The sequence below is a fragment of the Phasianus colchicus genome, chromosome 4, assembly GCF_987193195.1.
Source record: "Phasianus colchicus chromosome 4, bPhaCol1.hap1.1, whole genome shotgun sequence".
Classification (NCBI taxonomy): Eukaryota; Metazoa; Chordata; class Aves; order Galliformes; family Phasianidae; genus Phasianus; species Phasianus colchicus.
The window spans coordinates 63,553,028-63,578,990 of record NC_143439.1 but is presented as its reverse complement, the minus strand read 5'-3'; the positions used below and the strand labels follow the sequence as shown (position 1 = coordinate 63,578,990).

Genomic DNA, 25,963 nt, shown 5'->3' with positions numbered 1-25,963 from the left:
AAATGAGTTGGCTCCTGTGTAACCTCTTTTCTTTCCCACTTCTGTTACAGCTTTTGTGATCCTCTTAAGTTGTTTTGTGGGTGAAAGTACTTTATAGATACTTACAGACCCCTTATTTTTCCGAGATCGTTTAAAAGCTTGGGGAAAAAAAGCAGAATAAATTTTGGTGTGTGTGTATATATGTATGCATAAAGTTAATGTCTCTTACATGCTTTCCATCTCCTTTCTAGGTGTGTGCTTGTCAAGTACGTGCAACAGGAAAAATGTATGCTTGTAAGAAGCTAGAAAAAAAGAGAATAAAGAAGAGGAAAGGAGAATCCATGGCTCTAAATGAAAAAAGAATTCTGGAAAAAGTCAATAGTAGGTTTGTAGTAAGTATCTACTTTTAATCTTGTTCTTGTGAGTTTGTATGGCATTGTTTGCCCAGTTTCAGTCTTTTCAGGGGCTTATGGGCATGACATTTTGTAATTAATTTTGAGAATGTGTGACTGCAAAGATAAATGATTGGTGTAATAACCAGAATGTGTTGTGTGTGATCGTGAACAGTTCTGTGCAGAGTTTTTGTAGGTGGACTTCTCAAAGTGTAATCTTACTGGGCAGTAACAGCTCTCTGTTTTGCTGGTTTATTCATATTTGTTTTAAGTGACTTCCAATTTTGCTTATATTGGAAAAAGGAACTGAGAATTGTATTGGAGTTAGAGCGAATAATGGTCATCATCTCCCTCTGTGTTCTTTTTAGGTTAGTTTATCCTATACATACGAGACAAAAGATGCCCTGTGTTTAGTGTTAACCATAATGAATGGAGGGGATTTGAAGTTTCACATATATAACATGGGAAATCCTGGCTTTGATGAAGAAAGGGCTATTTTCTATGCTGCAGAACTGTGCTGTGGTCTGGAGGATTTGCAGAAGGAGAGAATTGTTTACAGGTCAGTACAATCTTCAGTAACTCATATGTTGGCATCACCATGTCTGTTCAGCATTGAACATGCAAATTATTTTCTGTTAAAATGAGTTTGTACTTTAACTTCGTTGTAAAAGAAGGAAAAAATTGTAATAGTCTTTTTGACGTGTCCTTCAGAATAACTAATATTATTTGTCATCTTACTGTTTATTCCAGTCCTGATACTTGATATATCCTAAAACATGAAAACAATTGCGAAGTGATAGAAAATTATAAACCAAATTAATTATCAATACAAATAAATAAATACATTTTGGGAACATGGCATTGCATGTTCACTCTAAAGTAGGTGTTCACAGGAGGAGACTGAAGTCCTTTGCTGCCTTGCTTGGTATGCAAAGGGGTAAAAAAGTTACAATCTTGCATAATGATAATGTAGTGAGCCTTTTCTATCCCCAGTATGGAAAATTAACATACCTACACAGCAGTCAGTCTCTTGGAAAGTGGCAGAACCACAGAATAAATCAGGCTGTTTATGCATTGTTCCCTAAAGAGTTTGGCCAACCTTGCAGTGATGTGCAGTGTGTTTTGGCAAGAGGGAAGAGAGGGTAAATTTAAGAGTCTTGGTTTTGCTCATTGTTCTTATGTGAATCAGCTACAAGTAGGTTGTTCCGTGTTTCCCAAGTGAAAACAAGTAATTGTTTAAAAACCAAAACCTAAACCCACAGCCCTTGTGTTCGACTTGTTAACAATTTGCATACTAGATAATCAAACACATGTTGAATCCTAGCATCATCTGTAACTGCTTACTTTGGAGTGGCCTCGGAGTCAAGATGTGTCCCTTTTTTCGTGCTATTATGTAACTAATTTCCAATTATTAGAAATCTGTATGGGCTGCTACAAATTGAGGAAGCAGAAAAGCAGTTTCACAAGCAACTCCTGAATGAAATTGCATCTTAATAAGAAAAGAATTCTTTTTTAGTCCTCATCTCATAGTGAAGGACAAAGAGACAGTGCAGGTGTTACCAACTGAATAAACTGTATTGTCAGGGGGAAAAAGAAAGGGCTTAAATTTAATCATAATACCTGAAGACATTATGTCATTACTTAAACAATTAGGTATAGAACATACTGGGGGGGTTCCTGCCCAAAATGTAAACAGATTAAAGGTGACTCTGGTTATACCATGACAGCTCAAATGCACTTGAGGACTAAAATTAGAAAATGTTTGGATAATTGTATGTTCTCTGTAGAACTGTTTTTGCTCTAATCTTATTAATAAAGAATGACCAACTTCATGCAAAACAGTCTTGTTTTTTCTTCTTTGCTAAAAGTAGTTTTTTCATGCTGATCTAGATTTTTTGCCTCATTTATTTCTTTTTCTATAATCTATTTAGGAACATTGTGTTCTACGTTTTTATAATCACAAACTGAAAAAGGATCATAGAAATACTCTAGATATCACTAATGGCAGTGATATCTTACGTGATCGAAATTCTCTGTAAGTGTCTTAAATGCAGTGCATTTAGGAATCGGTACAGTGACTTTGTATGATTGATGAACTAACAGGGTTGGAAAAATTGGCCATAATTACAATTTCTTTAGAATAAAATTCTGGTAACCTGGAGTCATAATGCTGTGGGGGACAGAACCACCTGAGGTATATTTTCATTGATACTGCCGTTTGTTCTCCTATTAAGGTAACTAATATTTGTTTTCTGGAGCGAGGAGTTTTCTATTCATGCTGTTTTATAAATATTTAATACTTACAAGATCATGGAACTTATTACAGTATTCATTCTCTAGCTTTAAAGAAGGAGTCTTAAATGAAACTATCTCTGAGAGTAAATAGCATAAACTGTTAAAGCAGTTAATTCTGTTATTGAACATATCTGGATAATCACAAGATATATTTTCACAGTTAAGCATACTGTAAAGGCAGTGGAAGAAGGGAAATTCAGAACTTCTGAAATAAAAATCCTCATTGCAAGCAGGTATCAGTAGATGAAACTAAAATCCATCTTGTTAGTTTGTTCAGTTCTAGAATGGCAGTTTTAATGTAAGGCTGTCATGTTAAATTCTGTTATATTTGGCACGTGTTGCCATCAGTAGCAAAATGCCTCAATGTGCAAAAGCCAGGCCTATCTTTCTTCTCTTTTAAAACAGTTTTTAGAATATGGGTCACATGTCAGTACAAAAGCTACTACTCAATATCAGCAGTGCTATCAGAGCTGTCCTTACTACCCTGGAGCTGGCTGTGCCATTCTGTGAGTGGAGTTCCCACTGGATTAAAAGAACAGGTGCAGATCTGGAAGGAGGGCCCTGTTCTGCCTTGTAGGAATGGAGCCAGTTTACATGTTTTGTGTTAGCTTGTGAAACTATCTGTAACTGGCCATGTGTTGCTGACATCAGAAATGTAAGTAAACACAGAAACAAGAACAGCAGAGTTGTTAATCCGTTACATGAAATGTTTGATAATAGGTAGATCGAAATTAGGATTTGCATGAGCCAGAGTGGGAAGCAAAAAAGGTATTTGTGTGTTGGTGTAAGCTGTAGCAAAAACAGAGCAGTGCTTGCTTGCTTCAATTTAAAATATATATATTTTTCAGTCTGTTTTCAACATTTGTTGCACCTTTGTTTTGTGAAGATTGCAGTCATAAAGCCTCTGTCCGCTTTATAAGAGGAAAGCTGATGCTCCTGTTTCTAGAATTGTTTTTGGCTCTCATTCTGAGCTTGCTTTTCAGTTGAGGTAGTCTGTTGTCCACTACAGGACCAAAACCTGTGTATTTCCACAGAAACTTTGGCTTGTCTCATAGTGGAAGAAAGAAAAGAAGAGGGAGAAAGATGATGCCCCAATGCATCCCAAAGCTAGAATTGATAGCTAAATTCTTGACAGTTTCAGAGTCTTACTTCTTGTTAACTGTTAGGCCTAGAAACTAATTGTGTTACATAACTAGAATTCTAGCTATAGTAAGTTCTAATATTGACTGTTGATGGATTAAAGAACAGAATTAGCTTTGATTAAGATGTTTCTCTATGTATTATGTTTTAGATTAGATTTTAATCAGATTTCTGGGAACTGGATGGAAATTTTAAAATCTTACTTGAACTCATCTGAATGTGCATTGTGTGTTTAGGCAGAAATGAGTAGACTCGTTTCTGCCTAAAATTTGAGATGTTTTATTGTTTGTTTTTCTTTTAACCTCAGTATCTCCTGATTTCCCTGATATTATAAACTTGTATCTGATGTGAAATGAAGGTTCCATTATAGGGACTGTTCAGACTTACAGATTTATAGGAAAGACTCCTTTGTATGTTTATTTTATGAAGTAATTAACACAAATTCACATACCTTAGAGCATGAATTTAGCAATATCTGGAGAGAAAAAGTAATACAGATTTGAAGAAATGTTTGTATGTTTTCCTCTCATTTTTAATGTAAATGCTAGAATGATCCTAAAATTATTTCTTTTAAGTTATTCATTGTTTCCTGCTTTTTATACTAGTGCCTTATCTTGTTGTAGTTGTACATGAAGAGCATCTGTTTCAGCATCTGTAGGGGCACAATTTTAACATTAAAAAAAAAATTAATGCCTCTTTAACTCTTTCCTGATTTTTGCTGCCATTTAATAGCTGAAGAATGTTTCTAGTGAAGCTGCATGTCCAAAAGAAACAAACTCTGTTTGAGTAGAGCATCAAACTGCAGCAAGTACTGGCTTGTTTTAACTTGTGAAGTTGCATGGCTGATATGCTCAGGAGAAAGCTCTTCAACTTGTGAGCACAAGCTGGGTGTAAGTTGCTAATTAGTGTAAAGATGTTAGTGTTATCTAGAGACTCTCATCTGTGAAATTGCTATTTTAGCCTAAATAGGATAAAGATTTAGGGGACTTAAGAGTTCTGTAGTTATACTGTTTGTTTGCAGCTTTTTTTTTTTTTATGTAGGTATGAGCTGGAAAAATCTCCTTAATCAGAATCATTATCAGAAGTCCTATATTGCTTCAGTTATATTTCATGATAAGTGATAGTCTTGCCCTCTGTATAATTAACACTTTTATTCATTTTAATTTATAGAGATCTGAAGCCTGAAAATATACTCCTTGACGACTGTGGTAAGTAAATAATTGAAATTAATTTTGAAATTAGGAATTACACATCATACTTTTTAATGTCTTTAATTTCTTGCACAGTGTATCTTCATAATAGGTGGGACTTGAGTGGCAAATATTAAGTCTAGTGTATTTTCATTACTAAATTAAAACTGTCCCTATTTCTTAGAGAATGTGAAAAAATACTGGGGTTAGGAGAGTGAGAAATTACATGTAATGTCAAAGGGGTCCTTTTCTCCTCTCATAATGACCTTTTTGCTTTTGTTGGCCCTTCTCCCTTTCCTTTGATTTAATATGACTAAAACTTAGCTGGATTTCTTTTTATTTGTCTTTTGTTTATCTTACTACATAACTTATTAGCTTTGAAGTCAGAGTTGCACCTAAAGAGTAAAATATGATGTTAAGCAATAAAGAAGAAAGAAATCTGAGGTGTGTTTGTTTCAACAAAACTTCAACAAAAACAGAAGTTTTGATGGTTGCTAGTGTAGATGTGGCTTGAGAGAGTCAAATCAGTATGAAAAAATATATTTTTCCTTTTTTTTCCCAGAAGCCAAATCAATGTTTTTTAATGATTTTGTATTAAACTTACCAAAATCTTTTGAACATGTAGAACATGTGCAGCAATTACCTTCTTTTAAGCTGTGGCTGAATATTACCAGTTTGATCTTGTAATTGCTGAGTAGTTCAGTTAAAGGAAAAACTGGTTTTGGAGTCATCAACACAGGATTTATTTTTAGTCTTTAAAGTCAGCGTGTTCTGACTGATAAACTTCTGAAAAAGAAGATGCTTGAGAGAAGTCACTTTGCAACAGCTAAAGCTTTAGTACACATCAAATGCATTCTTTAATTCTTCTCTCCAGCAACGTCTAGCAAAAGTGGCTGGTTTCTTTGAGGAAAAATGTAGCTGTACAGGACTGCACTAGAATGCTTTCTTTCTGGCAGGGATATTCTGATCTTGTTCCAGAGAGCAGAGGAGGTTAATTAGAAAATTGCTTCAGGAGCTCAGATCCTGCACTTGACAAAGGGGTTCATCAGATGTTGGGGAACAGAAGAGCATCTATTTAAAACAGCATTTACTGCTCAGGAGCATTTAATTATTTCTAACCAGCATAAAAAGTGGCACTTAAGTTTTTCTACTCTTTCCCTGCACCATGATTGTCTAGCATATATAAAAAAGAAATTAATATGCTAATAATAACTAACGCTGATGCTGCAGTGCTTTTAGAATGACAAAGAAAACGTGTGCAAATGAATGTCAAGCGTTTGAACAGGCTACCTAAAGGGGTGATGCAGTATCTAGGAAGCTTTCAAGACCAGAAATAAAACCAAACAAAAATACAAAATAAACAAAAAATCCTTGAACAGTCTGGACTGACTCTGGCATGTTGTAACATCAACAATTCTGAGTAGGTTCTGGTTAGGAATTTCTGTCCCTACTCCTATGCAGAAAGAAAAGTAGCCTATTACTTGCACTTAGCATTATTAGGGAACTTCGTTGTGGGAAAACCTGATACTATAGTATAGGCTACAGTTTCCTCATTGGAAATAAATGGATTAAATTCTGATGTTTTGTTAGAAAAGTTAGATTTTTGTAGAGGGGAATAAAAAATGGAAAAATAAAAATCCCTATTGTGTACATAAAGAACTCCATATAAGCAGATGTTATTTTCTTTTTATACTAGAGTTGCAGCCAATGCCAAAGCTAGGAATAGAGTACTTAATGTTTTTTTGTGTGTGTATATGTGACCTTTGGTACTTCTCTTCTGTTACATGTTTAAAAAAGTGGGGGGAGAGGCGGGGGAAGGGGACAGGGGACTTCTTTCTAGTTAAAGAAGCTTAGTTCTATGAGATATATGAATATTTTGATGATTTAGGTGTTTTTTGAGGTGTGCAAGAGAAATTTCTTATTATAAAAGTGATATTTTATTATTTGCTTTTATCTTAATTTAAGATAAAATCTTATTTTATCTTTTATCTTAATGTGAACAGGACATATTAGAATTTCAGATCTTGGATTAGCTGTGCAGATTCCAGAAGGAGAAACGGTCAGAGGACGAGTTGGCACTGTTGGTTACATGGGTATGTGAAATATCCTTTGCTTGTTAGGTTTTACCAGCAAGTTTGATTAAACAAATATGTGAATGACTTGTCAAAGAGCTACACTGGTTCTGCGAAGAAAGATTTTAATACATGGCGGAAGATGTTGGTACTCAGTTATAAAGTTTCTTAATAAATGGGAAAAGTTGACTTTGGGAACTATAGCTTTAGATAGAACTTTTAAGAAAACACCTAATTTCTTCTGGTCTTAAGTATTAAAACACTTACATGCTTCTGTTGGATGCACATAGTATTCAGTGTAGGAATTAACATTTCTTTGAGAAAAAAGGGATTGCTTAAGGACATTTTGTACAGAACCAAAAGATTATTAATTAAATTATTGTTTTTTGTCTATTTTTGTAGCTCCAGAAGTGCTCAAAAACGAAAAATATACGTTCAGCCCAGATTGGTGGGGTCTTGGTTGCTTAATTTATGAAATGATTGAAGGACAGTCGCCATTCAGGAAACATAAGGAAAGGGTCAAACGGGATGAGATTGACCGGAGAGTAAAGGAGGACCAAGAAACGTATTCAGACAAGTTCTCTGAGGAGGCAAAATCCATTTGCAGGATGGTGGGTGAAGAGACGTAGAGGTTTGAAAATTAAATTTCTAATCCTTTTTTAGAGATGAACTCTTTATTTTAGTCTTCTATTGAATTTTTTCGAAGCTGGATTGAAGTGTAGTGAGAGTACCAAAATCTTTCTTCGGTTCAAGTGGACATTTCTGACAATCCATGACTTGTTTATTTTATCAAATTTTGATAATTCTTAACTTTTTAAAACTTAAGGGAGGCAGCATAAATTGGTTTCTCTCACGTGAATGAAAAATGCAGCATTTCTTAGACCACGTGTGATCATAGAGGTGCAGCTTTGATACTGGATGTAGAGAAATTGCAGAGTTGTACACAACCTTCCTTCTCTAAAAGAGCCTGTTTAAGACATCAGGTATTTTTAATCTTCTATACTCTTAAATTTATTAAGGAGTGCACCTATACAGAAAGCTTTAAAAGCTTCTTTACTACCTTATGCAGAATAAATAAATTACTTATACAGATATACATTTTTTCTATTGTTTTTCCTGAAAGTAGAACCTACTGCAAAAACTATTCAATGTGGCATCAATTAAAATAATTTCATACAACTTTTGGTCTGGTCTTTACTGTCAGAAAAAGTAACAAGGGATTCTTTTGTCTACAATGTTGTAATTTGAATTTCCAGTTCATTTTGATACCACAATACAGTTCATCTTCTGAAAGACCAAGAAAGGAAGGGTTGTGTTTTTTCTTCTTAATTGAGAGATCGTATCTCTAGGACAGCCTTTTTATTCATATCTTTGCAGTTACTTGCAAAAAATCCAGGGGAGCGACTGGGTTGCACGGAAAATGGAGCAGCTATTGTGAAACAACATCCTATTTTCAAGAATATTAACTTCAAGAGGCTGGAAGCTAACATGTTGGAGCCTCCATTTTTGCCAGATGTAAGTAGGTGAGACAGATTTGATTAGTATCTAAAAAGGCATGAACTGCATAATTCTGTGTCAGTTATCATGTGAACTGCAGATAAACTTCTACAGCTATTCGCATTGGCTGAAGATTACTATTGTGGATATTGTTGGCTAGTTGTTTTGAGGCATTTCATCTGAGAATACTGCTATAGTATAGTATAGCATGTCACTATAGAGCTTTCTAGCTGACTTCTGTTGGCTCTGAAAACTCAACTTTCCTAGATCAGGCACTAAACATATTAAGTTTAATTTGAGGAGTTCAACTCTGGAGCTGAAAGGAAGCTGCCAGAGGACAAACTATGACGACCAGTAAGAAAATCACAGATGCTGCTTGCTCTTCCTGTTTTTGATGCTCTTCTTCTGTTACTTGCAGGATGGATGGAACTACCCAAATGCATTATGTCAAGTTTGTTATTTGCATTTCTGTTGTGTAATATAGTGTAATTTAGTCTGCTCATCTAGGGCAAAAAAAACTTAATGAAGCAATCTTGTATTGTACTGCAGCCACGTGCCGTGTATTGTAAAGATGTCCTGGACATAGAGCAGTTTTCTACAGTAAAAGGAGTGAACCTGGATACTACAGATGATGACTTCTATTCCAAATTTGTTACGGGCTGTGTCTCAATCCCTTGGCAAAATGAGGTATATATTTCAGAAAAGATTTTTTTTTAGTGCAGTGGTTAGAAGACTTAATGTGGGATAAATTTACAGTATTAACTTTTTTCCCCAAAAAACATTAATTACTCAAAATTGAAGGACCACAGTAAAATGAAAGCTGACATCTTACTGCAATCAACAAGACTTCATTCAGCAGCAATGTCACCACATTTTCCTTGTTCTTCTGCCATATGTATGAAGTATTACTCTTCATAGGAAGATAGTTTTCATGCTATTAAAAAGCTAATAGGCTTGCTTGGAAGCTGCTGTTTCACTGTATCGTGCCCAAGCATCAATAGAATATCGAAGTGACTTAGTAATACAGAATCACAGCTTACCTTTTCTATGGTTTCAAAGCAAACTATTCAACATTAGTAAAGTAAGACTTCCTTTTAAGATGAATGAGCAGTGTGGGATTCTGCATTGATAATTTCTCATCCAAAGTTTAGTATATAGTATAAAATGTTAGGCTAGAGCGTTCTGAAGTAAGCTGAACAGACAAAAAGAAAATCAAATATTTAATGATACACAAAGCGAATCTGCTTTGGTTCTAAAAATGTATGCTTATTGCATTATAGGCAGGAGCAATTCTTTACAAAGGGAAGGAGCATCTTAGTGCTTGCCTGCATTATAGTGCTCATTGTTGTTCTTTAAATTTTTCTCAGTGCTCGAGAAGAGTTAATATAGATTTTGTACTTTCAAGTAGCTCTGCAAATGATGTAGTTTCAGTAGCATGAAACTGACATTTTTAACTTGTTAGAAGTAACCAGTCAGAGTAAAAGAGTGATGAATGGATTGTTTGAGAGGCTTTTATAGATACTTAATTTATATTTTATATGTTTCAAAGATGATTGAAACAGGATGCTTTGAAGATATTAATGCATGTGAAACTGATGGTACTGTGTCACCAGACAGAGAGAGGTCTCCTAAACCAAAGAGAGGCTTCTTTCACAGACTTTTTAGTGGAGAGGTAAGGGTGTTTTCTTTTCCTTGATAAGAGAATCACCAGTAAGTCTTTAAAGTCTGTTCAATTTGAGCATTTTTAAAAGTTGATTTGTGATAGGAAAAGCTTTTTTCCTTGGATGCTTAAATTAATGAAACCTGGCTTATGCCTTTGTCCCTGCACTGCATTTCAGAAACTGTGACAATCCATATAAAATCTAGGAGCTTTTTCCTCCTTCAGCAATCTGCTTTTCTCTAGCTTGCTAGCTGTTGCCTGTGGAGGGGGAAAGAAGTACAGTATGTTGCTAACACTGTATTGTACGTCTTTCTTTTCTGAAGATACTAACTTCAGTCATGCTCCTTTGCCAATTTTTGTAGAATTTACAAGGAAATGATTTGAAAGATAACTGGGGGCTCCTTTTGCAAAAACTTGTAGAACTGAATAGTGAATTCCAAAGTTAGTGTGATTGGGCTCTGCAATATAGTACTTCTTCCTTTAGAAAGATGGACTCCCAGTAAATCATTGTGGTGTATTAAGCTATGCAAAGATAACTCCTAAATGAATGACTGTGAAGAAGTGTTATGAGACAAATGTTAAAATACTTTAGCAAGAAGCTTTAATTCTTTCACCAGAACAACATATGCTTACATAACTCCTGATAATGCACAGCCTCTCTTACAGAGAACACTTTATTAAAAAGTAGAAGTGGAAGTTATATGAACTGAATATCAAAATACTGTCTAAAAGACATGACAATATCCTTGCTTATTGCTGTTGAGAAGTAAACCGTTTGTAAAGACTTTCAGTTGCAGATACTGTACATAATTCTGCTTGCTCAGTATGCCTGCACTATAGAGTGAAATCATCTTCAGAAGCTTAGTACATTTCAGTGGGAGACACTTCTCTAGGAGCTGCTTTGGCTTTCAAGCAGAAATAGAATTTTAAATTTGCTAAGTAGCCACAATAGAGCCACATTAAAATTGCATGATGATTTTTGTCTGGTAATTCGCCTCTGTGATACGGTACGGTGCTAATGGAATGTATAAGAGTACTGCTATTTTTAGTTCACCTTTCTGAATTTACTTTTTCCACACTTATATTGAAGGAATAGAAGGAATGGTTAAGTATAGTAATAATCTCACGTAACTGAACTTAAAGCTTGTGTCTTAGCATAGTTTTACCAAGTTGAATCAGTTTATACTGTCCTAAGGCCTTTCTATTGAGAAGGTTCCTAAAAATACTAGCATGGGTTGCAACCCTTCAGCTGGTTTTAAAGTTTAAAAAAAAACACAACACTCTACAGTTATTTGTCATGTGAACTTAATCTTAGGTTCTTTACTTCTCTTAAATGAAACTTTAAAGACTTGAGCTTTTGGGGTTGGGCTGTAGTTTCCTTTGGTACTCCCAAAGCACTAGTAAAATGTTCTGGAAAAAGATCCAAACCCCTCCCCTCTATGCTACCTCTGTGCCCAAAAAGTATCCAAATCAACAATAGTGTTATCTTTGCAACTAAATTATGTTTCTGTCTTCTCTTGCAGGTCTGCTTTAAATCTGATTGCAGTGATGAGGAGCAGGAGTCCTCTAGACTTTAAATCACTTTACTGTCATCAGAAAGGATTAGCAAACTTTAAATGTTTTATATCTCTGTAGCAAAGTGTATTATATATATTTTTTATGAGTTCAAGAATTTTTGTACATTTGTACTTCATTTGTTTTAAGATGTATATTTTTCACTAAAGCTTAATTGTACAAAAAACGAGTGCCGTTTGAGTGAGTGTATTTCTGTATGTATTTGATTTATTTCTTCTCCCCACCCTGCAGTGGAATAAATCTAGAAATACTAATAGGATTTTAAAGCGGGGAAATAACATCTATGGCATAAACTTAATTTGACTTTTTTTTTGCTCCTGGTAAAAATCTTCTTGTTCGTTAGACCTTTATTAGCTGTTTTCTTAAGAGTAAAATTGCTGTACTGATAAAGTTCATAATTCTTGTATTACCTGGCTGCATGGCAGTGCTATCATCTAATGCACCTCAAGAAAACTGCTAAGGAAATAAAGGAATTCAGTGCACTGTGGCTAGCTATGATGAAGTGCTGTTTGCTTATAGATTTGAAAATAGTCTTGGTCTTATTTTTATCTAGAATTCTGGACATTTAGCTTAATCTTGTGACCAACTATATTACCCCCCTACTTCTTTCTATCTTTAGTACACATTCTCACATTCAGTTCCTCAACATGGACCATGCAAGTAGACCTATGCCAAAATTTTATAACGATGCTTTTATGTACTTTGTTGCCCTTACTGAAAGGACTTTTTTTACCTGTGGGAACTCGTTTTTTATTTTTTTCTGTGAATGAAATTGTTTACAACTCCACGTAGGATGTTAGGGTTTTATAATGGGTAAGAAAACAAACCACAGGCTCTTAATACTATCTTCTCTGCTTATCATGTTGTGATATGTAACATTACAGGGTTGACAGTGATCACTGCCACTGAGGGAAAGAAAAGTTAGTATTAATATTAAATTTAACAATGTAAATAACCTTTTCTTATAACTTTCAAAAGCATAAAGATTAAGATCTCCTTGGTTTTAGCAATCATAGGATTGCTTAATGCAGCTGTGGAGCTGCTGTTGAAGTTTTAGTTATGATTACCTTATGTTCATGAATAAAAACGTTTTCCAGTTTGATGGAAGCTCATAAAATATCTGTTCTTCTGGGCTCAAAGTATGCCAGGCTTTATTTTGAGAAGCTCTGTGTAAAACGTTTTATCGGTGTAGGAGAAGAAACTTAAGGAACACATTTCATGAGCCTTTACTGTTTCAAAATTTAAATTAGTCTTGAAATATTCTTGAAATTGGAGTCATGATTTTTTGCTATACATTATGTTCTGTATTCTGAAGATTGTCTTCGCAGAGCATGCTTTTTTTTTTTCAGTTTCTAATCTCTAGGAACCAAGCAGACTGCATATGTTCTGTATGCACCAACTGAATATCTACCTCAATAGGTTTCTGCTTGTGATTCACAGACCCCTCTGGGAGAGAAACTCAGCATGCTCCAAAAATACATCTGATAGTCAAGCTTATTGCGAGTGTAAATTCACAGTATTTTGTTTCTGTGGAGGAATGTTTTAATGGATTAGAATTTGAAATAAATTGGAAAACTGAAATTTTACAAGATTCTGCTGGGGTGCCTCTTTGAAATTGTTCCTCTTGAATACTGTGCCACAGAAATGAGGAATTAGACTCTTTTTCTGTATTTTCAGTGCGTGTTTCCTGATGTCTAAAATGACACAGAGGACAGCAAAATGTCTACTGGGGAAGAAAGAAATTGGCAATGAGAGAGAGAAATTCCTGCATGACAATCTGATGCAATAGCGAAGGAATGGAAGACTCAACAGAAAGAGAAATAGGTGGAGGGTGTTGGCTAGAACCGTTAGGTGTGAGACAATGAGCTGGCACAGTCTGACCTGACCCTCTTTATTATGTACAACAATAAGAGAAGGACTCTATTTCTCCGTTCCCACCTTTCTAAAGAGGTAATGAAAGTGTTTTAGAAATACCTACCTGCTTGGGCTATCGATCCTGTTTCTCTTACTAATGGTTTAGTTTTTAAATATCTTAGGTTTACCATTCTGAGTCAAATACAGGTGACAGTATTAACATTAGACACATGGAGCAACCGTCTGGATTTAATGTCTGCTTAGAGGAACTTCAGGTTTGGGCAAGAATACCATGGACACAAGCTGGGTAACTTTTATGAAGAAAATACAGGAATTGACTTAAAGAAAATGTGAAAGTATATTCATTACATATTTCAAATTTCTTCTCCATTTTAGAGAGAGAGAAGAATTTTAACATAGAAAAAAAAAAAAATTATCCCCACTTTGGAGTGCAGAGGTTTAACACTTTTTCTCCAGGGTTCTCCCGAGAAAAGAAACTAGATAAACAGGCAAACTGTTTCTAACAATTGGTTCTTACAATTATTTTTACTTCTGCTCTTCTGGACAAGGAACTTCTGACCACATGTGGCTTTTTTGCATGTTTTTCTGAAGCATTCATTTGACAAGTTTTTTCCTTGAGTTATGAATAATAATTCTAAGTATTTTTTAAGGGTAACTACATGTTAGCAGGTTAGGTCCTAAATTCTATTTTTTGCCACTAATGTCAAGACAGCATTTTTCAATTATAAATTTGTTCCTTTTATCTCCATTCAATGAGTATGACCTTATTCTTTGCACAATTTACTAACTTTGTTATTTATATGAAAAATAAATACATTAAAGCTGTCAAAATCTGCACAAGTATCAAAGTTTTTAAAATGTAAGCAGTTAGAAGTATAAGCACATAATAACTAGATATTATTTAATGTAAATCATCAACTAGGACAAGAAACTGCAGGAATCAATGTAATTCTTTTCATACGGTACTTGGAGATGAAGAAGTTATGCCATGTAATCTAAAGTGACTAATATTACTAGCTTGGAGATTCACTCTGAGAAGTGTGAAAAGGGTAAGGAGATGAAAGCGAAACACTGTGGTATGATAAATGAATTTTGTTCTTGATTTTTTTTTTTTCATAGGATGCAGATGAGAGAATGCAGCAGGTTGTATTTACTGATGATATAGACTTTTAATTCCATGAAGCTATAATTAGAAAATAATTTCTTGTTCAGAATGCCTTCATTACACCTCTATGAATTCAGATTCTAGATCTGTTACAAGATTTTAATGGCAGTGAGACAATCCAGCAGCTCAACTGCTTTGTTTTGTTGGTGTGAGATATGGCAGGATCTATCAATTCTATGGAGTTATTTCAGTGAGATCAATCCTTCTCTGTAGCTTTTGTTTCCAAACATTTGTTTATGTAAGTCTTAATGTCTGTTTGTTCATACCTCATGAATCTACATATAGAGCTCCAAATTCAAACTGTGAAACAATGCACCAATATCTGATTGGTTTACTTAATACTTCTGATTATTGTGATCAACAGAACAGAATCTTCATTCCTCAGGGTTGATGTCTTTCTTTTAAAGAAACTGTCTGCTTTTATTTTCCTTAGAGCTGTAACGATCATAATAAAGATGTTACAGTCTAGAAACAATAGCAGCAAACCAGTCTCAGTTGGGGGGAAAAAAACAATCTCAGAATAAAATTGCCTAATTTGACAAATCTGTGATAGAAGCTGTTAAAAACAAGCAAAGAAAACCCAACAATTTTTAGAAGATACTTCAATTATTTTTCAAAAAATATAGATGTAAGAAAACTCATAGCCAAAAATGAAGGATGTTTGTTCAATGTTTCTCACAAAAATCTGATTTCTTTATGTGCTGGCTCGCTATATTTTAAAGAAAGCAGAAAACATCTTCCACATTCAAGCAAAATCCAATATGGATTATATTTGGTAGTCATAATAAGCAAGAAAAATCTTGATTCATATAAGCATCAGTATGTTCAATTGTAACTAGTTACAAGTTATTAAAATAAATTAGCAGAAATAATATTATTTTCTCATGATTTACCGAGTATATTAAGTTAAAAATGGAGATGTCATCTTCATTTTTGAAGATTTTTCAGTAGGAACCTTTCTTTAAGACATACTGAGAAAAAGGATTTTTTTTTTTTAAGTAAAGATAAGCTAAATTTATGTTTATTTTGATTTGAATTACTTGCCTGGCTCCTTTTGGTAATAATGATGTCTCTTCTGCTGAATGTACAATTCTTTTATTTCAGAGTTGTCCATGTGTTTTATCGTAAGTTTTGCATATGGCACATAGGAAACCTTCCTCTCATGCTCCACGTATGTCCAAACCACCAGAATTCCTTCCAGTTATAGCAATGTTGACTGTTAAATGTGATGTGAATTTCCAAACCACTCAAGTAATTGTTGTATGAGCTGTTTTCCTGGATATTCTAGCATTGTTATTCTTGAAATAAAAGCAAAACACTGCCACATCTTTCAAACACATGTATTTATTGTCTTATGCGATTTATTTACCAGGTCTTTCATGGTAGCTGGGGTAGGTAAAGTTGTAATTAAAAAATAAAAATCACAGTTTGGTGAAATAGAAAATGTTTAAGATGTTTACAATACAAGACTGATGAATTCAGGAAAATTACCTGAGTATTTGCTCAGGTGACACCTTATCTCTTAGTCTGATTTTTAGTTTCTGCATGAATTTCATACAGGTTTATGGGATGTGCTACTTTTCTTTAAGACATTTACTGTGGTAACGCTGTAAATGCAAGATTGCTCAGCAGTTGCTTAGCTTGTCATCAGCCTTATCATGCACACTGAATTTTCCATTATTGCCAAAAAAAGATTTTGCAGGCTTCACTTTCCTTTAAAAAAAAAAAAAAAAAAAAAAAATTATACCTTGGAATTAGTTAGATTTGTTTTATTTGCATCAAACTTTTTTCAGTGGTGCACTGCTTGTATTTTTGAAATGTTGCCTTTTGAAAAAGGCATTCACTGTAATTTTATTACATGAGTTGAAGGGCTAAGACTTTAACTGATATCTAGACCTGCTTCCATTTAGGGATCTGTAACAATAACATAACTGTTATTGGCATATTGTAGTTTTTGTGCATATGTTGAATTAGTGGGTCAGTAAAGTCTATTGGATTACTGAGTGAAATCAAGGACCTGCTGGAATTGTTTCTGGCAATGCTGGCTTAGGATTGTCTTTGGGAGAGAATATTTATTTTTGTCATGCTCATCTAACCCTGTACTGAGACTTAAATGAAGAGTTAGATTGTTAAAGCCATTAGTAGCATATGGTTAGGAAACATTCACAGCATTCATGCCTTTCTTTCAAACCAGGTTAAAGCATATTTCTTTTTGCTTCTGGAAGTGGAGATGAATTTGTCATCCACTGAATTATATATAACTACTTAGTAGCAGCTGTTACTCCACTGAGACTGTGACTGTCGTATTCTTTTGTGTTAGTGTTGGCTTTACAGAAATTCCTGTTATCCAACCTTTCCTGCTGCTGCTTATCCTTTGCTCGTTTGCCACCACTTCATTTTTGGTCAGTACAGTTGTTTGTGGGGCTGCTCTTTGAGTAGGATCAATGACACGATCTGTGTTTTTGCATGATGAATCAATGAATTTAAATTGCCAGAGCTTCCTTATAAAGCACTTGCCAAAAAAAGACCTCCAACCCAAGATACCATAGACTTCTCTCCCACTTACCCCAATGTATGGATAATGAGCAGAAGGGCAGGCACTGCCAGCGCAGTCTGGGAAGAAGAGAGCAAGGAGTGTGGGCATGCATTACATTGCATTTCTACTGGTGAGTCAGCAGCCTGTAGGGAAATGGTGCACATTTTGATTTAAAGCTTCAAAACAGTTTTGCAAACACTGACTTGGTGGCTTGTTTAATCTTTGATAAAAGCTTGTGCTCTTTTTAATGTGTTTAATTTATTTTGAAGCATGGCATGGCATGTGCAATTATCACATGGTGCGTGCAGCACTCTGGCTACATGGTCATATTTTTCTTGTACCATTTGCTAAATAAAAATTTCATGATAATCCCTACATTCTAAAGAAGGCTCTACAAGCTTTACTCTAAAACCAGGAAAAATGTCTTATTCTTCATACCTTAAAAGCACATATTTTATTACACATTTACAACTAAATAGTGGCTTGTTATAGTTTGAATTATTTTCAGTGCTGTAGGTAGCTTTACTTTCAGGCAAGCAATTCAAGTGGTGCATCTTTTATTCACGTGCTAATAATTAACTGGCAGAGCAATGTTTTAATGAGTGTTTGGCAAGAACAGTACGTCTCCTGTGGTTTTCCAGCAGTTACACTGATGGAATCGGAGTTTCATGGGGATACAGACAACGTGAGCAAAGGTGTGAAGGGCCAGAAGCCGTTCTCCATTTCCATCATGGGGACGAAGTCCGTGTTTCTGAGGTACAGCTCAGTGACCAGTGCTGATGTTCATGTCGATGTTGTTCGGAGGGACACGGTTTGGTAGTGGGAAGTACTGGTGACAGGTGGACAGTTGGACTGGATGATCTTTAAGAGGTCTTTTCTAACCTTGGTGATGCTACGATTCTGATGTTTCAGCAACTATAGGTACATTAAAGCATTAGTTGTAATCGAATCCATTATAGTATTTCTAGTTTAAAAAAAATCTTAATGCTTGGATTACGCTATCTCTGAGAGAAGTAGCTTTAAAGGGGTGTGTTTAATATGTGCTTTAAGAGAGCAAAAAACTGTCCTGATCAAGCAGGTCCAGCATCACGAGGCTGATGCCGAGAAGCCAGCGGGGCCCCTGCCAAGCGCTAAGTGCCTGGTTCCTGTAAGCGTTTCCCCTTTTTCCTCAGAGCCTAAAATAACGACGAAGTGCCGGTAGCGCTTGGCAAGCACCTCGGCGCGATGAGGGCCTACTGGCACTGGGAGCGGCGGTGAGGGCGGGCGGCTGAGGGGTGAGGCGCGCTCCCCCGCTCTGCCCGTCGCGGGCCGCCAGCGGGCGCCCTGCTTCCCGCTCAGTGACAGGCGGAAAGAGGCGGAGCTCTCCTCCTGATTGGTCAGAATGCCTGTCGCTCTGCTTGTTGCCCCGCCCCTTCGATAGCCCGCGTGCCTGTGTGTACGGCCCTGACGGTCTGCGTGACTCCAGGCGGAGAGGGAGGGGATGGTGCGCGCATGCGCTCAGCGTTGCCCCGCGTTGAATGCTCTCCGTGGTGGGCGGAGCAACCCAGGCAGGGGGCGGAGCCGCAGCGCGGGGGCTGCTGGGCCAACCCCAAGATGGCGGCGGGGCAGCGGGGCGGAGATCGCGGCCCCCTACGGCGGCTCCCCGGCTCGACGCGGCTGTGAGGCGCGGAGCGGCCTGCGCGGGCGGCGGCGCCTCGGCGGGCGTGAGGGGCGCTGGGCGAGCCGGGCGGGACGAGGAGGGAGAGGCGGAGAGTCGGGCGCGTCAGGAAGGAGGCGGGAGTTCGCCTGTGAGAGGCGGGCCGGTGCCGCCGGCGCGGGCGGAGCGGCGATGGCCACCATGGAGAAGCTGATGAAGGCCTTCGAGTCGCTGCGCTCCTTCCAGCAGCAGCAGGTGCCGGCCGCCATCCCCGAGGAGTCGCTGCAGAGACCGTGAGTGAGCGGCACGGGGCCCGGGGGGCTCCTCACTGCTTCAGCGTTCCCTTCCCCGCGGAGCTGCGTCGCAGCCGGAGCCGGGCGGGGTTCTGGCAGCTGCCGGGGACGGGTCCGCAGGTGCTGGCCGTTCGCTGAGGCAGTTCAGGGGGCTGCAGGTTTCTAGGCAAAGGTTTGCAAGTTTGGCAGGCTAGATAACGAGAGGTACGGGAACGCTGCCTGGGTTCCACAGAGTGGTTTTGGTTTTGGCTGGATACGCTGCTGGGGATAAAGGGACAAAAAAATCTTAAGTTTAACTTTTAAATCTAGGGCTTGTCTGTCTTTACGGAGTTGACGTGGATGGATGACTGCTTGTGGCAAACTTTGCTTGAAGTCTTGCACTGTCACACGTATTGAGCTCTAAGAGGAAACAGCACAAATGCTTCTGGTATCTATTTGTGTCCTTAAACGTTAGGGGTGGAGGCACTGAGAAGATGCTTGTTTCTATCTGTGCATTGCTCTGGTTTTGAGTCAGAGAACCTGTAGCTTTGCTGGAGGCCGAGGAGCTGTTCAGTGCCCCAGTGCTGCCTTTTGGGTTTGCTTTCTCTAAAAATAACTTTTATTGAGCAGGTGAAAGGCACTAAGGATTTCAGCACTTAGTAAGTGACTCACTCTGTTACTGTTTCTCCAGACGCCAGGGGGACAGGAGAAACAGAAAGGCTGAGCAGCAGGTGACTTCAAAATTGGCAGTTTCAGGTGCTTTTGGCAGAGCTGATCCACAGTGGAAGCTGGGCTCTCAGCCACCTGCTCCCACAGTATGGTTCAATACAGATGCCAACTGAATTTACCATGGTTCATACTGCTTGGAGACTCTCATTTCAAACAGTTTCATTGTGTTGTTGACACTCTGGGGGCACAACAGATGAAAAACTGTATTTTCTTCATAAGCTAATTGTTTTTTACGCGTCAGTGTTTTCAGGGACTAATTGCTGTTTTATATTTTGTTTGTACTATTATTTTGAGTGGCATGGAGAATAGGTGGACTTCTATTTCCATTCTTTCCTACACATAGCAGAAAAAATCTAAGCAGATATTGTTAGCATAGATCATCTTATTTCAAAAGAAAATAATTTGCGCTTGAAAATAATTTGTGATACTTGCAGAGAGATGTTATGATTCATTTGGAGGTTTGCATTTAGGCATACCATAGTCAAAGCACTAAGAAATCAAGCTTGTAATTGTCCTAGTTGACATTGTTTTTTCTGTTTAAAAATAGACTGGATGTTTTCAGAAAGCTGATAGTATTGCATGCCCCCAGGAGCTTTACCAATTCAGAAAGGGCACTGAGCCTCATAAAAGCCTATGAAAGGATATTGTGCCAATCTTTGCTGAAGTTTCCAAAATAGTTAGTGAAATACCAGGTGACATCTTGAGCTTCACTCCCCGTATTGTTTGCACTTTCCATCCAATGGATTGGAAAAGAGAAATGCCTTTCTGTGTTTTTTGCACATGGGGACCAGTGCTCATCTTAATTGTCATCCTGTACAAATAACCCTCAAATATTTTGTAGTGCTGTACAGTAACTTCCTATCCTTGTATCTGTTTGCAGCTGTGAAAAGTGTTGCTTTACCTGTCAGAATTGAGAGAATAAAGAAATTGGTGAATTTCATAGCATGATTGCTGCTGGTTTGCTCTTTAATTGTTTATTTAAACATGTTTGGCATTATCCAAACAGATCAAATTGTCCTGTTGCTTGAATTAGATGAGTGAGACAATATCATTTCTTGAATTGGAGAGAATCAGGTTATTGCAGGTGTTGATAGGCTTTTTTTTTTTCTGTTGTTGGATGTTTTTCTGTAAAGTAAAATCCATCTCAGTTTCTTATCTTTCCCTCTTGTTTTTAAACAGACACTTTAAATAGTCTAAACACAATGTTCGATGTTATGTCTGCATGAGTGAAAAAAACCTACAAAAAGCATTCCTATTGGAGTGAGTGAAAATAGTCTTAATATTCTGTTGCAGTTAAAAAGCAACAACAACAAACTCTCTCCTGATCTGTAATATTTTAAGATCACAGAGGCTGGAGCTTAGCGAACATTTGCACAAATGTATTGAAGCTCTTTGTGACAATGACTATTGAGATCTCAATGAAAATAATATCCTGGTTTTACTTTTATTATTAGAATATTGTTTGAATTCAAACATTTACTGGTAACCCAAGAGCTTTTTCTTCTTCTTCTTCTTCTTCTTCTTTTTTTTTTAAGAGGTTTTAATCAGCAGTAATCATATATTACGATTTTAGTGCATGTTACGGACATGTCAGGTTGTGGCCTTCTCTCTCTTCTCCTCTTTTGCTGTTGCTGGTTTACTCTTCTGTGAATATTTAAGTTGAGCTCTCTGTCATCATATTGCTTTTTTAAGCTTCTGCTGAGGTACCTTACTGTCTCCCATCTCTAGTTTTTGCTTTTTCAGACTTTTGAATTTTTGTTGGAGTTGGGTTTGTTTTGGTTTGGATTATGAAGCTCCCCCAAACTTGAAAATTTGGTATGTATACATCAGTATGATGTAAAAATTGAGTTTGTTCAGTGAAACGAAAGAGCAGATGGACTGTCATACAGCATCTTGTGTCTTATTCATCTCACCTCTTGTCATGGAGCTGACCAGAATGCTGTGCTAATCAGACCTTCCTTCTAGTACTAGGAGAAGTAACTAGTTTTGATTTGGCTGTTCTAAAGGCTATCTTTTTGTTGTTTTTTTTTTTTTCCCCACCTTTGGAACAGTTTTCTCATGTTAACTTGTTCTGATAGTTAATTATTGTAGTCATGTTAAATTGTGACCCATTTCCAGTTTTACATTTGGTTCTAACCCTTACATTTGGAGCCAAAGAACTTTCCAGTAATGGGCATTTTTCATTACTCACCGTTTTTTTTACCCTAGCTTTTTGTTTGAGTGAATCTGTGATTGTAGATAGGTTTTATCAGCACAGCCTGTAGAAATGTTACAAGTTCTCTGCTTAGCTAAGGCTGTAAGAGCTGTTGACCTGCTTGTCAGTGGTAATTCCAAGATGTGTTTTTGGAGGTACCATTTCTAGGGTGCTTACTCCTTTTCCAGTCCCTTGGCCTATCCATTGTTAACTGTATTACTGTATTGTTCAAATCATTCGCTGTACTTCAGCTTTATTAGCTTTATTTTTTAACATGCTGATATTTCTGTTTGTTAGTAGAATCTTGAGTTTTCCCATTGCTTTTCTCAAGGTTAATGTCAAGCTGTTTGGTCTGATGCTTTTAAATGCTAGTTCAGCACCAGTGCTTTAGTCCTTTTACACATCCTTAATTCCAAGGCTTAATAAAAGCGAGTTGGATCTTTTTGTAGCCAGCTCATCTTAGGCTCAGAGTGCAAAATTATCAGGACTTGCTGATTTTTCTTATGTTGTTTGTTAATCTTCTTGGCTTAAGGTTGTCAGTAGAAGCACGCAGAAGATTAAACTCCTGTGCCTGTGGGGTGAGGCTTTCCTGTTGATACCTGCTGCTTTGGTGTCTCCTGCCTTCTGTTCTTGAAACATGAAGTGCTGTCTGACCGTATACTTGAGCTCACTGCCTCAGCTCTCTTCTGAGAAATGCATGATGCTGTTGAGCCCCCGGGTGGCTCATCAGTACTTTACCTGAGGTCTTCGTGATACTTCTTGATAAACCTTTCTGTAAAAAAATCCCTTCTGTCCTATCTCCAGAGACAAAAAATATCATTGTGTTATCTTTCTCCCTTTGTAGACATATTGAATTTGTGTGCACATGATATACATTAAATGTTTTCTTTCTGTCCTTCAGAAGCTGTTTTTTAGGAAGGCAAATGGCAAATGAAGGATTCAGTGCAGCAAAGGCAGTGTGATGCTTTTCCTTCTTTCCCTTTGGGTAGTGACTCAATTTCTGTTCTTTCAATTTAAATGGAATATGTGTAGTTCAGAAGTTACCATCTTTGTTTTCACTTGAAATTTTTCAGGCCATTTTTCTTCATCTGTTTTAATTATTTTTTTCAACTACCCATTTCAGAAGGGTAGACTCATGTTAGGGGAGCTCTTTGCTTACAGAAATCTGCCAGAGATCGATGTGTGCTCATCTGTTATTATTGAACATTGCTCCCTGCCTTGCCCAGGGCTATATTAGCTAAAGAAGAGATCCTCTCTGAGGAATACTGAAGCTTTCATTTGACAATATTTTGTTTAGATCTAAAGGAGAAATGGTGTTGTTTTGTTTTGTTTGCCTCATTAGTGTTCTCTAAAATGTTTGCAGTGGAGAAATAAGCAGATATTTAGAAGAAAAACTGAAATGTTGGGATGAAATAAATCCCCACTCCCAATATGACAAAAGGAAAAGGACAGGGGTACTTATTTCTAAAAATGTTTGTGCTGAAGGACTTACAACTTAATTCACCAAAGATTTTTTCTTAACAGTGTATTTTCAGTTACTATGAAGTGTTTATTGGCTGGTTACTGTTGGCCCTTAGAGCTGTGCTAACTATGTTAATGTGGTTCAAGGCTGTTCTGATCTTTTTTCAACTTCTACTTTAGAAGCACTTGTTTGCTCTTTGATGGTTTTACTGTTTTTTTTCTTAAGACAGAAAACTAAGTGTTAAAAATGCAGATTACTTATTTTCACTTGGAAAGCAGAAGTGAAGTCCAGCTCTGTGCATTTGTGCATTCACTCATCTTTGAGTGAATGAGCAGGTGTCTCTTTGCCAGTACACAAGAGGTACCTTGGGGTGTGTTTTTCAGCATCTGGGTTTCGACTAGTTAATTATTTATAAGTAATTTCCCTTTTCCTAGGGGTGGTTCTCTGTCAGTTAAATTAGGAGACTTTGCATATAGTGAAATGAAAATTCACAGTCATAGTTGTCAATCTGTCTCATTCTAGTGGTTGTCTTGTTTTTTTTTGTGTGTGTGTGTGTGGTTTTGTTTCCCCCAGTTCATGTATTAAAAAGATTGAGGATGAAGCAGGGAAGAAGCTTCTGTTATTTATGAGCTTATAGTATGTGAGAGTGAATGCTAAAGTTTTCTAAATGCCAGGCTTTACACACTGGGCTTCGCATCTTTTGTAGGGATGCATCCTTTGATTCTGTGACTTCAGTTGTTTGTTCTGTGCTTGCTGATAGCTAAGCTTCTCCTTAGTGTTACTGTAAGGACATGATTGTAGACAGGAATGGACCATGCCTAGAGTTTTTGCTATTTGGATGATTTCAGATTCATCTGGGAGATTGTGATGTATGACAGAATTGCATTTATATAGTTACTACTCACTTTTAGTCTTAGATTTATTTTTATTGTTTCATTTTAGAAAGAAGGAACTTTCAACTACCAAGAAAGATCGAGTGAATCATTGCCTGACAATATGTGAAAATATTGTTGCTCAGTCTTTAAGGTAAGGCAACATCTATCTTAAACTTGTTACTTTAATATAGTTTGCTGTATTAATATGAATAGCTACTTCTGGTTACCAGATACATGTAAGCTTCCTGGTAGTTGCTGATTTTAAGTGCTCAACTTCTGTTTAAACTGAAATGGTACGATGTTTGTTATTGCTTCTTGTTATTATTGTTTTTTTTTTTTTAACTAAGCCAAAATGTAATAGTTTTCTTTAAGCATTGGTAGAGTAGATACTATTCTATTTCAGACAGAAAACACAAGGCAAAGTCATCAAATACTGTGCTTGATTATGTAGGGAAAGAGCAGGGAAATGATCTCCTAACTCCTGATGAAACACTTATCTGCTGGATCATGTCTCCTCTTGTAAAACTGTATAGTGTATATGCAGTAGAGTTCTGAAACCCCTTTATGAGTAGCACTGATGTTTGCTTTTCGCAGTGCACAGTGTGATTTTTTTTTTTAATATTTGTTTATCTAGAAATTCTCCAGAATTTCAGAAACTGCTGGGGATTGCTATGGAACTTTTTCTCCTCTGCAGTGAGGATGCAGAATCTGATGTCCGAATGGTTGCTGATGAATGCCTTAATAAAGTTATTAAAGTAAGAACATTTAGGTATTGTGTTAACATATTCAACTTCTTGATGCAGTGTTATTTGTGAAATGACACTTATATTCTTTTAATTGCTTTACTTATTCTTGATAATATCTTGTAATGCAAGAGTAAGCTTTAGGAAATTATGTCTTCTAAGGGGAGCTTTTTATGCATGGAGTTACATAAATTTTGTATCAGATGAAGGTATTTGAACTTGTCTGTGGTAATTTATTGCTCTGATTTGTTTTTTATTTCAGCAATTCATTAACTCTATTCTCGTTAAGTTAGTTAAAAATCATTTTGGGATGGGAGGAATACTCTTCTGTTTTGTAAGCATGAGGTTACGTAGTATGTAGGAAAGCTAAAAATATTACTGAAAAGCTGACTGTAAGATGGTATGACTTGTTCCAGACTAATGGCATACTGTAATTCTGGTAGTGCTTTATTGAGACTTGGCAGAGGAGCTTTTAGGCATAATTAGGATAAAAGCAGTGTTCTGGAGTCTGTTTATTACTGTACTGCAATCCAGAAACACGGACTCAGTGGAGACAGCAGATGGATATTGATAGAAGGTCACTCAAGGTCAAATTATGGATTCAACATACAAAATGAACCTTATGTGGAACTGATATGAGCTGCTGCTTCCAGAACAGGTTTACCTTCACCTGTCC

General features: G+C 36.8%; 2 protein-coding genes across 8 annotated transcripts in view; both read left to right on the top strand.

Annotated features, from left to right (window-relative positions):
* The window catches only part of GRK4 (G protein-coupled receptor kinase 4), a 36,402-nt gene extending 20,219 nt beyond the window's left edge, over positions 1-16,183 (top strand). For 5 of the 6 annotated variants that reach the window (XM_031588315.2, XM_090139731.1, XM_090139730.1 and 2 more), the window contains 9 exons: positions 231-371; positions 740-930; positions 4,977-5,014; positions 7,000-7,089; positions 7,471-7,679; positions 8,446-8,583; positions 9,115-9,252; positions 10,115-10,237; positions 11,749-16,183. In XM_031588315.2, the coding sequence (XP_031444175.1) occupies positions 231-371; positions 740-930; positions 4,977-5,014; positions 7,000-7,089; positions 7,471-7,679; positions 8,446-8,583; positions 9,115-9,252; positions 10,115-10,237; positions 11,749-11,802 (1,122 nt within the window). In that variant the 3' untranslated portion in view covers positions 11,803-16,183. Of the gene's footprint in view, positions 1-230; positions 372-739; positions 931-4,976; positions 5,015-6,999; positions 7,090-7,470; positions 7,680-8,445; positions 8,592-9,114; positions 9,253-10,114; positions 10,238-11,748 lie in introns of those variants that run through there. The other variant, XM_031588317.2, reaches the window with a different exon arrangement.
* A 2,752-nt stretch (positions 16,184-18,935) lies between these two features.
* The window catches only part of HTT (huntingtin), a 74,600-nt gene continuing 67,572 nt past the window's right edge, over positions 18,936-25,963 (top strand). For both annotated transcript variants that reach the window (XM_031588320.2, XM_031588319.2), the window contains exons 1-3: positions 18,936-19,305; positions 24,612-24,695; positions 25,179-25,299. In XM_031588320.2, the coding sequence (XP_031444180.2) occupies positions 19,205-19,305; positions 24,612-24,695; positions 25,179-25,299 (306 nt within the window). In that variant the 5' untranslated portion in view covers positions 18,936-19,204. The remainder of the gene's footprint in view (positions 19,306-24,611; positions 24,696-25,178; positions 25,300-25,963) is intronic.